This window comes from Carassius auratus, chromosome 47, assembly GCF_003368295.1.
Source record: "Carassius auratus strain Wakin chromosome 47, ASM336829v1, whole genome shotgun sequence".
NCBI classification, from domain to species: domain Eukaryota; kingdom Metazoa; phylum Chordata; class Actinopteri; order Cypriniformes; family Cyprinidae; genus Carassius; species Carassius auratus.
Genome location: NC_039289.1, coordinates 4,262,299 through 4,277,131, shown reverse-complemented (window position 1 = coordinate 4,277,131; position 14,833 = coordinate 4,262,299). Strand labels below are relative to the sequence as shown.

The window sequence follows — 14,833 nt, the reverse complement described above, 5'->3', positions numbered from 1 at the left end:
ATGTCACGTGTCGTTACGGGATTTTCAAGGGTTGTGTGTGAAAGCACGCACATATACCGGGTCATCACTGACAGTGTGAAAGTGCCAAATCTAGCGACCAGGAACATTGCAGGAACACTTTACCCCTGTATTTGCCGGAATGGCAGTGTGAAAGGGGCTTAGTAGACACAGAACAGTGTAACAACATCTGTAGATTTTTTTTTTTTTTACATATGCAGGACACGCAGGGCTCTTATTTTGTATCATCTCATAATCATACTTGAAGACATGTTAACAAGATCTGCTGGTAAGAGCTGGGAGGGAACAGCTGTATTGAATTTCAGGCTTTAGTTTCGAGCCAAGTCGTTAGAATTATCTGCATTTGGGATCTGGAGACCAGCAGTGGAGGTGAACCTGATGTCCGGCCCAGGCTCAAACAATGGGCCACGTGCGCATGTTTGCCATTGGATTCGTCACAACGAGAACAAACCAGCTGTTGGAGGAGAGCATGTGGGGAAGGTTATATTAGATCAAGTGTGCAGCTTTTGCAGTGTAACAATAACAACGAAAGTTTGCCATTAGGTTTTAATAGCGGTGTAGTGTGGAGGATTATGTGTTGACAGTTAGCCATTCCCTTATAGGCTTAAGGATATCTGGCTCTCGTTTGCTTATTAAATATGTGTGTTTGAGAACAATTAAGGGCATATGTAGACACTTATGCTATGGAGATTTTAAAAACAACTACATTTTATGCTCGTATATCCATCATGTTCATAGAATTACATCAGTCAATGGGTACATATCTAATAGACGATTTTAAACTAGGTATTTTTCCCCATGTGTCTAGACAATGGGTCTAAATTGCTGTTTCCTCTAAGGATCCTCTAAAATGACTGTCTGCTGAGCCATCAAACAATCCGTCTTCCTGGAGGGGTTGCGAGACTATAACATTAAAAAGGGTAAAATAGGATGGTTTAGTGTGCAGGGGGTTTGTAGTCGTAATTGGTAGGTAGAGTTTAGGAGCTTCGACTAGATGATGGAGGAAGGTTTGTAATTTGGCCCCGTACCACAATCCTCCCCCCAACCCAGTACAGAGCTTTTATGGGGAAAATGAGGGATGGGTCAGAAAATGCACGTGCAGATGATGATATCCTGTGTTTGCATTATTGCAAGTAGTAGTGTATTAGGTGCTATACAGTTGGTGTCATTATTTACTCACCATGCAGTTTTGGGAAAGTTACTTTTAAAAGTAATGCATGCATAATGTGTTACTCCCTAAAAAAGTAACTATTTACATTACTTAGTTACTTTTTATGGAAAGTTCAGTGTTACATTACTTTTGCATTACTTTTTATGAGCAGGGCTTGGTTGTTTAAAGAAGTTCTATTTAAAGCAAATGTAAAAGCCCTTTCACAACAACAAGTGTAATGAATAAAACAAAAAACAAAAACAATGAAGCACCTTTGTTAGTTTATCTGAAGTCATTTTTGCTTATAAGTATGCTTGAACTGGATCATCAAAGGTCAGCAGCAAAGACATTAGTTAATAAAATGGGATGAGATACATGTGTGTTATTTAACATATTTAATTATTGCAGGCTTGTGTAATTTTCTGAGTTTGCATTTCACTGTTTTGAATCATTTAGATCGATATTAAATTTTATTTGTGTGTGTGTGTGTGTGTGTGTGTGTGTGTGAGTGAGTGGAATGCATTAATGTACTTCCGATTTCTCCCAATATGGGGATAGAAGACTTGTCAGTCAATAAATAGGAAAACAAATTAACTTGCGCTATTTAAAAAAAAAAAAAAAAGTTGCTCAGAAATTTTCTTGTAAATAAAAAAATTAATGCATACTGGTTACTTGAAAAAAGTACTCTGATTACGTAACGTACATTACTTGTAATGAGTTACCCCCAAAACCTTGTATGTATTGTTCCAAACCTGTATGAATTTCTGTCTTCTGTGATCTATTCAGAATGCTATTAAGCACCAAAAATGACAAAAAAAAAAAAGAAAAAAAGAAACATAGCTTTTTTGCACTATATTTTAAATCTTCTGAAGATGTACAGTTGTGTAAGGAACAGACAGTAGTTTGTCCGATTTATGAATGAATCAATTCAATTTGTGTTTGAATCATTCAATCAGATTGGTGAAAGGCATCAACATTATAAAGAATCTGTTCAAAAGTCCGATATGTTTATTTATCTGGTTCTTGACTCAGTAAATCAATGATTCTTTTGAATTAGTTAGTTAGCAGTGAATAAACAATGACTGAATCTGAATATTTAGATTACTTCAACAAGACTCCTTGCGAAAAAATAGACCTATTAGATTTCGTCTGTTTTTGAAGGGATCGTATGACTTCAGACAACTTCAAAAAATAAAGTGTACAAGTCATATGAATTATGTTTATGTTTTTTTTTGTTGCTGCTGTTGTTGTTTTCTTGGTTATTTTCAGAGCTAAACAGTTTGTGAGAAAGATCTCCGATTCTTTACTCAAGAACAGCTGGGACCGGATCAGTGAATCGATTCAGTGAGTTAACAAATCAGAAACGGCTCAATTCATGAATGAACCACTCAGTCAGCTTTGTTAACTGGATTAAGGGTTCACTGAAAAGAAACTGTTGAAATGAATGATTTGTTCATCGATCTGCAGTGATTTGTTTTGTGATTTATTTACTTTGCCGTGAATAAACGTCTGAATTAAAATTTTAGCGTGACCTTTCGCTTTAATGCAAACAACCTGAAGCTCTGGCTCAAGAAAACCTGTTATTCTTTTAAAGATTTAGATTTTGCACCAGACTGCGACAAAATCACCATAGTGCAGCTGACTACAATATTAAATCAAGTTCTGTCCGCCTCAAGCTCCTCTAGGTCTGCGAAAGATTTGAAAACATGTGGCGGTCGTCCTCGTTTTATTGAATTAGCGCCGACAGTAAATCAAAAACAATTTGAGCCATAAGCTGTTGTTTGATTGTTGCTTGTTTTGCCATAAATTAAAGAATGATAAGCTTTGCTTTCATGCCTGCCAATGTAAAATAACTTTTCACTGAGCGTTTTCTCATATGTGTATTATTATCATATCACAATTTCAGTATTACTGAGGCATGAAACTGGAACATAAACATTGAGTCGTGTGTTTAGAGTCCCACAGGGCAGCACAACGTTCGTCATCAGTGACCCTTAAGATGTAAAGTTCAATACTATTGGCAGGTTCTCCATCTGCATGAAAAGGCTCACAATATTACGCCCTTATTCCCTTCAAGCTTTCTGCATTCTCTCTCCATTGTTTTCTTCGCTTGATGGTTATTGCGAGAGATAACATCAACGTCTGCTTTTTGAGTGTTTTCTTTTCCTGTTACCATTTGGTCTCTTCGATACAGTCCTGACCTCTCTCGCTCGTTGTCACGGGGCGAACGTCGACTCTGGTTATGAATTATGTCCGTAACTCACCGGGACTTCCCTCTCCGGTCACTTAAATCAAGTTTTATCAAAGTTAGACTCTGACAGGAATTCCATTGGGATTAGTTTGTCAGTGAAAAAAAAAGAAAGCAATAACAAGCAAAGAGTTAAGTGTCAGCAGTTTATCTACAGTGTGCTGTCCTACCTAACATAATTAAAATGGAAGAAATGTCGGTGTATCAAATTAGATTTATAATTCAATAATAACTGTATTATTTTAATTATTTATTCTTATTTATTGGATATCAGTTAATATTACATTTATAAATAAATTTAGTATTTTATAACAACATACAATTATTTGTATATTTATGAACTACTGATTAACTGTGAATAATACATTTAATAAATGTATTTTTACATTTTATTTATTCCAAAATTATACTTAATTATGATTTATTGCTTTATTTTATAATAAATTAATAAATGCACTAAATAATCATTAGTAAAGAATACGTACATTTATAAATAAATGTATGTATAAATACAAAAACATGTATTATGTTCATAATTGTTTATTACTTTCGATTTTACAATTAAATGCATTTATTATTAATCAGCAAATTCATAAACAAATTTATTTATAAATCATGTTATGTATAACAAAATAACATTGATTATTTTAATAATTATTTGTTAATTAATAATAAATTAATAAATGCATCGATTATCAATAAATACATTTAGAAAATGTTATCCAAAACACCACCTTGTTTCTAATAACTTTACTTCATAATGAATTAAAAAATGCATTTATTTATCAGTAAACAATATATTTAAAAATAAATATACTTTTTATTAATCATTACTTGATTTTATGAAACATAAAAAAATCATTATTTATCAGTAAATAATGCATTAATGTACTTATAAATGTGTTATTTATAACAAAACGATATGTATTGTTTTTAATACTTATATTAGATTATTTTTATTAGTTTTATTTACTGACGTGGATCCTGTTCTAAAACCCTTTCCACTGAGGCTTGTATCTCAGTTACAGCACTTTCATTATGTCTGTGGGTTCGAGCTCTGTGTTTAGCCCATGTGGCCCGTACAGGCAGCATGCTCATGATTACAGACCATCTTGGGTGATGAGTTTTGTGGGCTAATCAGGGGGTTAAGACTGATCCTTGAATTGCAAAGTGGGACCGTACAAGTGCCCCCTTCAGCACCAAAAGAATAGTATGCTGAAAAAGCAATTGCTTTGCTTATATAACAGCAATGCTTAATATATAACAGCATTTTATAAATGTTTTCAGCAGTTGTGAAGGTAACAAACAGCTTGGGTTGTACATATTGAAGCACATGCACTTCTCTCTACTTTTAAACTGAAATCTTGCAGATATAAAAAAAAGCTGAAAAACGTTTCCTAGGATCTAAAATTAAAACTGTCTGCTTCTAATGGGACTTTCCATTGTGACATTCTAGACCGTTGCATTATTTAGTAATAACTGAAATAATTGCAAGCTGCCTTCATCTCTTTGATGTATTTAATTATACTGAAAATTAAAACGCCACAAACTGTACTAGCCGAAAGCTAACCTGTGTATTAAATCTTAAAGATAAGACGAGCACAATATAAGACAAAGAGTTACGTCAGCATAGCAGTTGAACCTTATGAAGTCAGACATTAGATAACATCAATACATTCTCATCAGAACCATATGTGACATCATTGCAGTGTCACAGACCCAGAGAATCCACAGCAACGGTAATTTATGACTAGCGTCTAATTAAGGTGCAGCGTCTGGGGTTTTGTGGATTTTGGCTCAGGGGAGGTTTAGTGCACGGAAAACCTCAAATAAACAACACCAATATAAAGTAACACAAATTATGCAATTGATATATTAGAACAGTAATTTATGACTAGATTTCTAATTAAAGTGTAGTGTCTGAGGTAAATATATTGACTCAACGGGAGATGTTGTAAAAAAAAAAAATTCAAAAAAAATTATTTTTCTATTAAGCCGTTAAAAAAGAGCTTCTTTTTGTGAAAGTGTTTTACAAAAATAAATAAATCAAACAAAATAGCACAAGAGGATTAAAATAAGAACCAGCAATAATTTTCATAACCTATCTTTAAAAACAAAGATTTCCATTTGGAATATAAGGTGTTAAAAGTTTAGATAAATACTCCGGGGTCAAACAATGGAGAGCTTTATATGAATTCATGAGAACTTTGAAATCGATTATGTACTTAACTGGTAGCCAGTGTAGTGACTTCAAAACGGGAATAAAATTCTCTAGATTTAGTCCTAGTTGAAATTCTATCTGCAGAATTTTGAACGTACTGCACTTAAAGTATGCTCAGAAACCCCAATAAGAAGTGCATTACACTGATCAATGCAAGAGGAGACAAATATCTGAATTTACTTTTATGTAGCTGAGAAGGATAGCATGAGGCACAATTTTGCAATATCTCTGAGAAAAAACAAAAACAAAGTCTTAACAACGCTTTTGTATGTGAGGGTCAAATATCAATGAGGAATTAAAAATCACTCTATTTCTTAATTTGCTCTGGAACTCAAGTAGCCTACCAACACACGGTCTCACTCCAACTCTTCACATATTGAAGCTTGGTCAGGACAGTTTGGCATCACTTTTTGACACACAGAGCACTCCTTCAGTGTCATTTTTTGATGACCAGGGTCCTCCATTATTTGACAAGTTGGAGTGAGACCATGTTGCAAGAACATAACCATCAGTGAAAAGAGGACTTTGGTCAACTCTACTGAGCTGATGAGAACTAATTAGCAGTACCTCAGTCATATCACCCTTTGAAGCACTGAAAATGATTATCCATCCATGAATTTATCTCAGAGAAACATTTAATGAACAATGAGACTCACTCTGACTATGTGTACAATGAATATACATTTGTGTGCCATCTGCATAAAAGGGATACTTGATATCCATTTCATAAAAGATGACCTATCAGGAATAAATAAAAACTAAAAAGTAAGGGCCCTAAAATTGAGCCCTGGGGGATGCCAGTATATAAGTTCTGATTACATTGATATTTAATTATTGATTAATGTTACAGTAAGTTTGTCATTTTGTAAATAATTCACAAACACAGCCAGTCAAATATTTGTCTTGCTGTCCACTCAGCAGATTGCTGTGTTTACTGCTTTTTGATGACTCTTTAATGTATTATAAACAGCTAAATAATCTTGCACATTGCAACATAGGCCTAATTTGTGAGTATACCCTGTGGTGCAGCTTTGATAGGCTCGGTTTATGAGGGAGAAGCCTAACTAACAAGAGGATTGTGTGGTTTTCCGTGTTTCATGTTTGTTCAGAGCACGCTCACAAATCGCCCGACCTGCATAAGAGCTGGTAGAAGATCCTTATGAAATAAGATTTCACTGACTGAACATAAACTAATGGACTACGGTAAAAAAAAAGTAGTCTGTTGCCAGACACTAGACTAGTGAATATCTCAGTTAGAAGAAACTAAAAGAAATCAAGCAAAGTCACTGGCCACGGGTGAATAAAAGAAAAGGAAGAAAGACAGGAAGACACGACCGAAATGTAAAACACGTGATTGCAAGAAAAAGCCACTGTGCTTCACTTCAGGCACAACCTGTATTTACACAGTCTATGGTTATAACCAATCCAACAGTGCCTTCTGCAGGCAGACATGTGTTGCAACATCATTTTTGGCCATTCAGCACCTTACAGCGTTTATCTGCTATTATACTATGCTATCATTATATGATATTAAAAGTTACTAAGGATCATCACTATAAAGGATAATCAATCTGATCACTATAGAGGGGGTCCCAAACGTAGGGCAAACGACCAGGCTGGTAGTCTGTCAAAGCTGATTTAATGGTGATTCTGTTATCATGACATTTGATTATAATAATAATCAGACACTTACACAATACATTATTTGTTTTCCAGTGCAGAAGTTGCACGCTGGTTCTGGTGATTCGACCCATTTCAAGAAGCTGTTCAAATCAGTTGCAGTCTGGACAACTTTTTATAATTTTCTTTTTTGCTGTTATCAGATTTAGATATATATAAATAAAAACTAAAAAGGGTCCTAAAATTGAGCCTTGGGGAATGCCAGTAGAAACTGACCCAATATCACACATATTCCCCTAAAACAACCAACTGTCCGGTAATATATATATATATATATACATATATACATATATATATATATATATATATATATATACAGTACAGAGTTTGGAAACATTACTATTTTTAATGTTTTTCAAAGAAGTTTCTTCTGCTCATCAAACCTGCATTTATTTGATCAAAAATACAGAAAAAAAATTATATTGTGATATATTATTACAATTTAAAATAATTGTTTTTAAATGTATTATACTTTAAATTATCATTTATTTCTGTGATGCAAAGCTGAATCAAAGCTGAATAAATATTTTGTAGTAATATAAAATACTGGTCAGTAATTTGGGGTCAGTAATTTTTTTTTCTTTCTTCTTTTTAAATATAATCAATACTGTTATTCAGCAAGGATGTGTTAAATTGATAAAAAGTGATAGTAAAGAAAATATATTATTAGAATCTCACTATATTGCACATTTAATCATTTCGTTGCATCGTGTTTACATTTCATTGGTTATAATGAAAAATTCATATCCATGCAAAACTCTAAAGCACTGTAAATTTGACATTTGTGACTAACAATGTCACAAATGATAACTTAAACTTGTCTGAACATCAATTGCACATTTTCATAATCTGATTACATTGCTGAAGATGTCATTTGAAGCTAGTAATCAATTACTTTTTTTGCATAACTTAACACTGATCCACTGTTGTTGATTTGTGAGCTCCTAGCATGCATTGCAGCATAAATAAATGATGCGGTTATTCTGTGCTGTTTGCTGACTTTATTTATGACTTTATATGTGAAACAAGTTACTCTTAAACCAACAGTGACTTATGCTTTTACATAGAGTTATATTTCAAACATGTTTTGGGGCCACCATAACCATTCAGAAATATTCCAAGACTAAATGCAACAAATAAAACACTTTGACTGCGTATTTGGCGGTCAAGCCTTACAATAAACAAAACCCAATCAAAAGCTTAAATAGTTTAATCAAAAGCTGCAAAACATAATGATCAATAACAGGCAAATGACCTTAAGGAATATCTTTACAATTTGTAAATCGAAATATACAATGAATCATTTCAGTACTTCTCAAATGGAAAATGAAAACGGAGCAAAAAAAAATTAACCCTGGACTTTGTTGAAGAGTAAGCAATCAGCATGTATGGTAACATCAGAGCAGATGATTTTGCTCTGAATTCACCCAGTCGAAAATCCATAGATATTTATTTCGTCCAGCTGACTTTGGGAATGTCGTAATGCTCTGTCAGTGCGTCCAGGTGTCTGTTGAAATCCTGTAACACACAAAAAAAAATGTTATTGTCCCTCCCTCCCTCCCTCCCTCCCTCCCTCTCTTTCTCACAAACACACACATGGTGCTCCCTAAAATATGAATATCAACATTAGTAGTGCAGATTTACCTCAACTCTTCTTTTGTGTGTTTTGGAGGCCTTCTTTAAAATTCTTTCCATTTGCTATTGGATGTTACAATGAGAGAATATTATTTTACCACCCAAGTCACACCGCAATTTCAATCGGTAAAAAAAGCCTTAAATTAGAAATTACGTAATTTAATAACTCAGCGTTCGAAATAAATCACAGGAAGTCAATTAATCACCTAAATACCTTGTATTATATGTCAAATGAATAACAGAACTTATACATATATCACATAAATATACAATGCGTCAGACATAACGTTAAGTTACCCGTTTCTCTTGTATTTTGTCGAACGCAATCTGTGCTGGTGTCCTTTTATCAACATAAACTTTCTTCGTTCCTTCTTTGTTTTGACTGGCCAAAGCCTGCTCCTCTAAACGCTTCCTTTCCTTGTCCTTTTTCTTTTTCCTATGATTAAAAAAAAAGTAAATCATAGTCAATCACTTAGTTGTATTACATAACTCGCACAACAACACTAGCTAGCATGACAGCTAACGGCTGTCTTAAAGGCAATGCCAACATTTTCCCACAACACAGCTAAAAAATAATATATCTAGGTAAATATTAAGATAAAACAAATACATACTTTTTACTTGCTACAGAGACTCCTTTCAGTTTTAAAGAGCTTTTTTGAACTGCGTTGTATTCCGACATGTTAGCTAGCTTCTCTGTATCGACGAGCGTTTCGTCCGAACAAACGGATGATGTTTATTAATTAGTCTCTGCTTTACTGCCATCTAGAGGACATGAGTGAACGCTTGGAGAAGGGTCTGTCTGCAGACTGCAAGACGGGGGCGTAACTTGAAGTAGGAGGCGTAACTTGAAGTAGGAGGCGTAACTTGAAGTTGTTCAAATCACACAGAACCACGCGAGACCTCAAAACGAGATTTTGTCGGGATGCGTTAGAAACCGCATACCCTTTAATTAGGCACTTAATTAAAGAACTAACTTAAGGAGCGCTAAAAGAGTTTATACTCTACAGCCTAAATGCATATGTATGAAGTATGAATCCAAATTGTATATCATCATCCGCTATGTTGATCATGTGACCTACAAAGTTATAACAAGCACAAAAACGTAAAAGATATAAGTGACAGGTTTAATTATTGTATTTGTAATTATCTTGATAATGAAGAACGTTGCAGAAACGGCTGCCTTTTTATTTTGTGATTGTAGTATGGCCAATACTGTTGATTTTTTTATATATATTTTTTTTTAACTCCACTAATGTGATCGTGTTATCCTTAAAACATTTGTTTTTTATTAGAAAACCCAAAATCGTTATCTCTTGAAAATTTTTTAAATAATTTTACGTGAAAAACGTTTTTCTTTTATAGCATCTCATACTATGAACACATAATTTTTTTTATTTACTGATTTATGGCATTATGATTGTTTATTGTCAGATACAACCTCTTACCATGATCTTTTATGTAATAATTTGGCAATAATAATAAAAAGTGGGTCAGGTGCACAAACACCTCACAGCGACTGCAATATCTGCACAAAGGGTACTTCGATCAGCTGCTTGAAGATCTCATCTTTGGAGAAGACTTGATTTGATACTCTAAAAATGTAAGTATTACTACTCGAAAATTAACATTACCCCATAATGAATTGCATCTTTTGCCCACCCCAACATTTACCATGCAATAATAACGATAAATGCCAACCAATAATTATATAATTTTTTTTTCTTAAAATTACATTTTAGTAAAAGAAGCCAAATGTATTTTCTTTTGTGACACAGCTATACATGAATATATACACTAGTTAAATAAATGCATTCGATGTGAATACATCCATTTTCAGTCAAGCAATTAATACATTAATGGATAAAATATTTATATTTTATTTACTGACAACCAAAAATATGTCTAAATGATTAAAATAATGTATAAAAGTTAGCATCACAATAAATGCATACATGCACAAGTCAACAACACATGATACAAAGCTTCATTCAGACTTATTGTTCTAACAATCAAGTATTTACAGATGGTGAACCCAACATCCTCCTGCGATCTGAACACAGCTGATACAGTTCTGCCGCTGCACTTCACAATCTCACTCTTCTCAACGGGGATGTCGTTGAGCAACAGGATGAGGAAGACCTTGATGACGGCTCTCTGAACCACACAACCTTGAAGCTAGAGCAGGGGAACACGTGCAGGGCAATCTGACTGCTGTGTCTGCTCCAAACTTTCGTGTGCCTGCACCCCATGAGCACGACTACCTGAAAAACATTTACACAGAGTTTACAAGTACATGATTTATTACTTTTGTAGTGGGCTAAACCACTGAAGTGGTTCAAATATATAAATAAATTATACATTTATCCAAAGTGACTTACAGTGCATTCAGACTAACAGTTTTTACCTAACATGTGTTCCCTGGTATTCGAACCCACAACCTTGCACTGCTAACGCAATGCTCTACCCCTTGAGCCACAGGAACACCAGTGTGTCCTTGAGCAAGGCTCTCTTCTCCAGGTTGATCAGGGGATTGTAGGCCCCTGTTATAAGAGCACTGTCAATCACTTCAGATAAAAGCTCCATCACATTTTTTGATGATGCTTTTGAAGCTTCTGAAAGTCAGCCTTCATTGTTTAAACATTAACCAGCTGAACAAACATTACCAAAATCACATGCTCAGTGTCTTGTGGTCTTTCTCTAGATGCTCTCACTGGCTCTGGGGTCACTGAGGATGAAGACACCACAGCAGCATCTGGTCCTGATGAGACGGTAAGAGCTGGAGTGATGGAGCATCTCATCTGTGACTCTCGATCATTTCCAGGATGATGCTGTGGTCTTCTCCATCCTCAGTGCACACACCAGTCTACAGACATGTTCATGTCCTACAAAAATACACAATACAAAAAGTCATTACATTATTCTTTTGTTTCAGGTTTTCCCTCTTTTTCACCTTTCCTTGCAGGTCCTGCTCCACCACAAAAGATCTGCAGCAAATGCACAGAAATCAAGAATAAGAAAGGAGGTGTAATAGTTGTTTAAAATTACATTAAAATAAAATACAACTTAAGATTTAAAATGTTTCATTTATTTTTGTAGTGTACTTACACAAATCCTTTGATGGTAGCATTCCTTCATCAGTTACTCTACAGCAGATAAACACACATGTGTCTCATCTGTCCCTGTAACATCCAGACAAGAGTCAGTCTCCTCTGTTATATATCTGTGATATACTGCATTTACATGTTGAACTAATAACTGATGTAACTCACTTTTTATCCAACACAAATGTTCCTTAAATTATCAATATTGCAAATGGACAAATAAAATAGATAACTTATGTTTAGTTACTTTATGTAGATTTGTTTGTTTACATGACTCACATTCATCTATAGCAGTGTTGACAAAAGTGAATTCTACACAATATCACACACACATATCACTCAGACACCTGTTTCATGTCTGTTGGATGTGCTCATCTACAATACTTATCAAACATTATCCAGTCAGATGATAAATAGACATTTTAGTATTAGTCTTCAAGAAGTATATATAGTTTATGTAAATCTACTATTGAGTCGTGTACTTAATGGAGCTCCCCTGTTAGTTATGCATTATAAAACATGTTTACAGCTAAATCACAAATATGCTATATTATGTAGGTCACAGACAGACTGAGCCTGTGATACCTAGGGATAGCGTCTTTTTACCTTTTGCTTATATTTTGCTTACTTTACGCCTAAGTTTTAATAAATTATTAACTCCAAAAACAACACCACTGTATGAAAATGACTTATACACTTCAATTTAAATAATTATTTCAGAAAAAAATAAGATTCTCACCGTTGTCTCTCACAGCAAGCTGTCATATTCGTCTTCTTTCCAGTTTAACGGCGGTTGGCATCCAGCTTATTGGTGCATTACCGCCCTCTTCTGTTACGGAGTGTGGGTCAGATAATACGTTTTCCTACTAAAACGTACACTCTCACATTGTCCCCTAACATTAATATCTACACACACATCATGAATCAAATCCTGCCTAAAACCCCTGCCTCCCTTAAAACGTAATCAATATTCTACTCTGTGCCGCCATATTGCCAATAACTTATCGTTTTGAGGTCTCGCGTGGTTCTGTGTGATTTGGACAACTTCAAGTTACGCCTCCTACTTCAAGTTACGCCCACTTCAAGTTACGCCACCGTCTTGCAGTCTGCAGACGTACACGCTTGAACGGTTAAGCTCAATTATGTGTTAACTTTTTTTCTTTCATTTCTTTTACATTTTACATCTTCTTTGTTCAGATTCTGTAACACTGTATGTTTACAAATCATTATTGTGCTGGTTGATATAAAGCGCTGATGGAAACAGTGAGGTTTGAGCCAACAGGCCTCCATGTTGGATCTAGACTGTGTGTAAAGTGCGCATGCGAGTTGCAGTTTCACCCGGAAGTCTTACATACATGTACAGTTCAGACAACACTGTGGAAGGGCTGAAGAGGCACAATGGCAAATAGCGTACTTCAATGTTTTAAGAGGATAAACTTGCCTGTTTTTAATCCTTATAACGATCTCTTTGGTTACACTTTACGGATTCAGTCCCGTAGTTACGCTAGTAAGAAACCAGGTAAGATGTGCTGTCTAACGCATTTTTTATTTGAATTCATACAATGTCAACTTTACCTGCAAATTCTGACCTTGTAGAACCAATTTTCAAATTATTAATAATCTATTTGTCTAATATTATATTATACAATGTTGTTATTTTTTTATTTATATTCATATTTCATATGCTATTTTGACATTATAAAATATGTAAATAGCAATTTTTATGAAATATTATTTCTTGCTTTTTTTTAAAGTAACTAAAGGCAAAGGTAAAGGAATGGTAAAGGAAGTTTTTAAGGGTCCAGAAGTTTGTAAGGATCCAGTGAGACTTTGCACTCATGCAAGTGGAGTCAACATCTTCAAACAAGGAGAGGATCCTCTTATTAAACCCAAGGAAGAATATCCAGAATGGTATGATGATGTATTTACTTTGTGCTTTTATAATGCATTTACTTATGGAAGCTTGTTTCCGCACAGAAAAAAAATACAAATAAAAATATATAATTGAAGTTTTTGTATCTCACAATTCAGACTTTTATTCTCTCAATTAGGAGGGAATCAGTCAAATTGTGAGATAAAATAAAAAATTGCCTTTTTTTTATCCAGTGGTGAAAACAATATTTAAAATTTACTCCATCTCAAGCTTCAAAAGCACCATGGTTGTATCTCAAGTTGTCCTGTACCTTCAGGTTGTTCGAGTTGGACCTCGGTCAACCCAAAAAACTCAACGAACTGGAACCAGACACTCGCGAATACTGGAAGCTTTTAAGGAAGGAGCATATTTGGAGACATAATAAACTGCATAAAGGCAAAAAGATGTAGAGACTTTGGACATAATCATGCATATTTGAGAGCAAGGCCTGGGTGAACCTTTTGCATTCACAGCGGACATTACCTGAGGTGCATCTGGACTTCAGATATGGAGAAGTTTAACAAACAAATTAGTGCTGACAAAGATAAACACACTTTTTCAGTTTTGCTGGTGTGTTGGTACTGTGTCTGAGGATCAAGTGGTTGTATTTTTGTTGTCATTCTTTGTATTATTGTGTTATAATTATTTTCTCACTTATGTCACATGAAAAAATAAATAAATTCTAATGCAAAATGTCAAAGTGTATTTTTTTTTTTCATCCAAAAGTTGTTTGTTATAAGAGTCTACTTGTCAAGAAAGTTGTGGAAATCTTTAATGATACAGAATGAATGTGTCTGTTTGTCTGTCTGTCTACCTGTATATTTGGCCAAGTTATGCGAAGTTACGACAGGAGGAGTGACTCGTC

The 14,833-nt window shown here is 34.4% G+C and overlaps 2 protein-coding genes and 1 long non-coding RNA gene across 6 annotated transcripts; 1 reads left to right on the top strand and 2 right to left on the bottom strand.

Annotated features, from left to right (window-relative positions):
• Nucleotides 1-8,302: 8,302 nt before the first annotated feature.
• On the bottom strand, nucleotides 8,303-9,722 carry LOC113064834 (protein FAM32A-like). 2 transcript variants are annotated; one of them, XM_026235791.1, is made up of 5 exons: nucleotides 9,567-9,722; nucleotides 9,250-9,388; nucleotides 8,962-9,015; nucleotides 8,758-8,835; nucleotides 8,303-8,698 (listed from the first exon to the last, which is right to left on the bottom strand). In XM_026235791.1, the coding sequence occupies exons 1-4, from the start codon at nucleotides 9,632-9,634 to the stop codon at nucleotides 8,767-8,769; spliced, it is 330 nt and encodes a 109-aa protein (XP_026091576.1). In that variant the 5' UTR covers nucleotides 9,635-9,722; the 3' UTR covers nucleotides 8,303-8,698; nucleotides 8,758-8,766. The 2 variants fall into 2 exon arrangements, with proteins under 2 accessions (XP_026091576.1, XP_026091575.1); XM_026235790.1 differs by having other exon boundaries at nucleotides 8,303-8,835; nucleotides 9,567-9,721.
• A 634-nt stretch (nucleotides 9,723-10,356) lies between these two features.
• On the bottom strand, nucleotides 10,357-13,139 carry LOC113064833 (uncharacterized). 3 transcript variants are annotated; one of them, XR_003278896.1, is made up of 4 exons: nucleotides 12,796-13,139; nucleotides 12,061-12,134; nucleotides 11,360-11,939; nucleotides 10,358-11,216 (listed from the first exon to the last, which is right to left on the bottom strand). It is a non-coding gene; the product is annotated as an uncharacterized LOC113064833 (long non-coding RNA). The 3 variants fall into 3 exon arrangements; XR_003278895.1 differs by lacking the exon at nucleotides 12,796-13,139 and adding an exon at nucleotides 12,336-12,476 and having other exon boundaries at nucleotides 10,357-11,939; XR_003278894.1 differs by having other exon boundaries at nucleotides 10,358-11,939.
• Nucleotides 13,140-13,305: 166 nt separating this feature from the next.
• On the top strand, nucleotides 13,306-14,661 carry LOC113064832 (39S ribosomal protein L54, mitochondrial). Its single transcript, XM_026235789.1, has 3 exons — nucleotides 13,306-13,575; nucleotides 13,811-13,967; nucleotides 14,246-14,661. The coding sequence occupies exons 1-3, from the start codon at nucleotides 13,455-13,457 to the stop codon at nucleotides 14,376-14,378; spliced, it is 411 nt and encodes a 136-aa protein (XP_026091574.1). The 5' UTR covers nucleotides 13,306-13,454; the 3' UTR covers nucleotides 14,379-14,661.
• Nucleotides 14,662-14,833: the final 172 nt, after the last annotated feature.

What these genes read in the sequence shown, in the direction of transcription:
- LOC113064832 (XM_026235789.1), top strand. Translation starts at nt 13,455, where the DNA reads ATGGCAAATAGCGTACTTCAATGTTTTAAGAGGATAAACTTGCCTGTT. An exon ending in TTACGCTAGTAAGAAACCAG is followed by an intron (nt 13,576 to 13,810) that starts GTAAGATGTGCT and finishes TTTTTTTTAAAG; the next exon opens with TAACTAAAGGCAAAGGTAAA. An exon ending in AAGGAAGAATATCCAGAATG is followed by an intron (nt 13,968 to 14,245) that starts GTATGATGATGT and finishes CTGTACCTTCAG; the next exon opens with GTTGTTCGAGTTGGACCTCG.
- LOC113064834 (XM_026235791.1), bottom strand. Translation starts at nt 9,634, where the DNA reads ATGTCGGAATACAACGCAGTTCAAAAAAGCTCTTTAAAACTGAAAGGA. An exon ending in GTCTCTGTAGCAAGTAAAAA is followed by an intron (nt 9,389 to 9,566) that starts GTATGTATTTGT and finishes TTTTAATCATAG; the next exon opens with GAAAAAGAAAAAGGACAAGG. An exon ending in CACACAAAAGAAGAGTTGAG is followed by an intron (nt 8,836 to 8,961) that starts GTAAATCTGCAC and finishes TGTGTGTTACAG; the next exon opens with GATTTCAACAGACACCTGGA.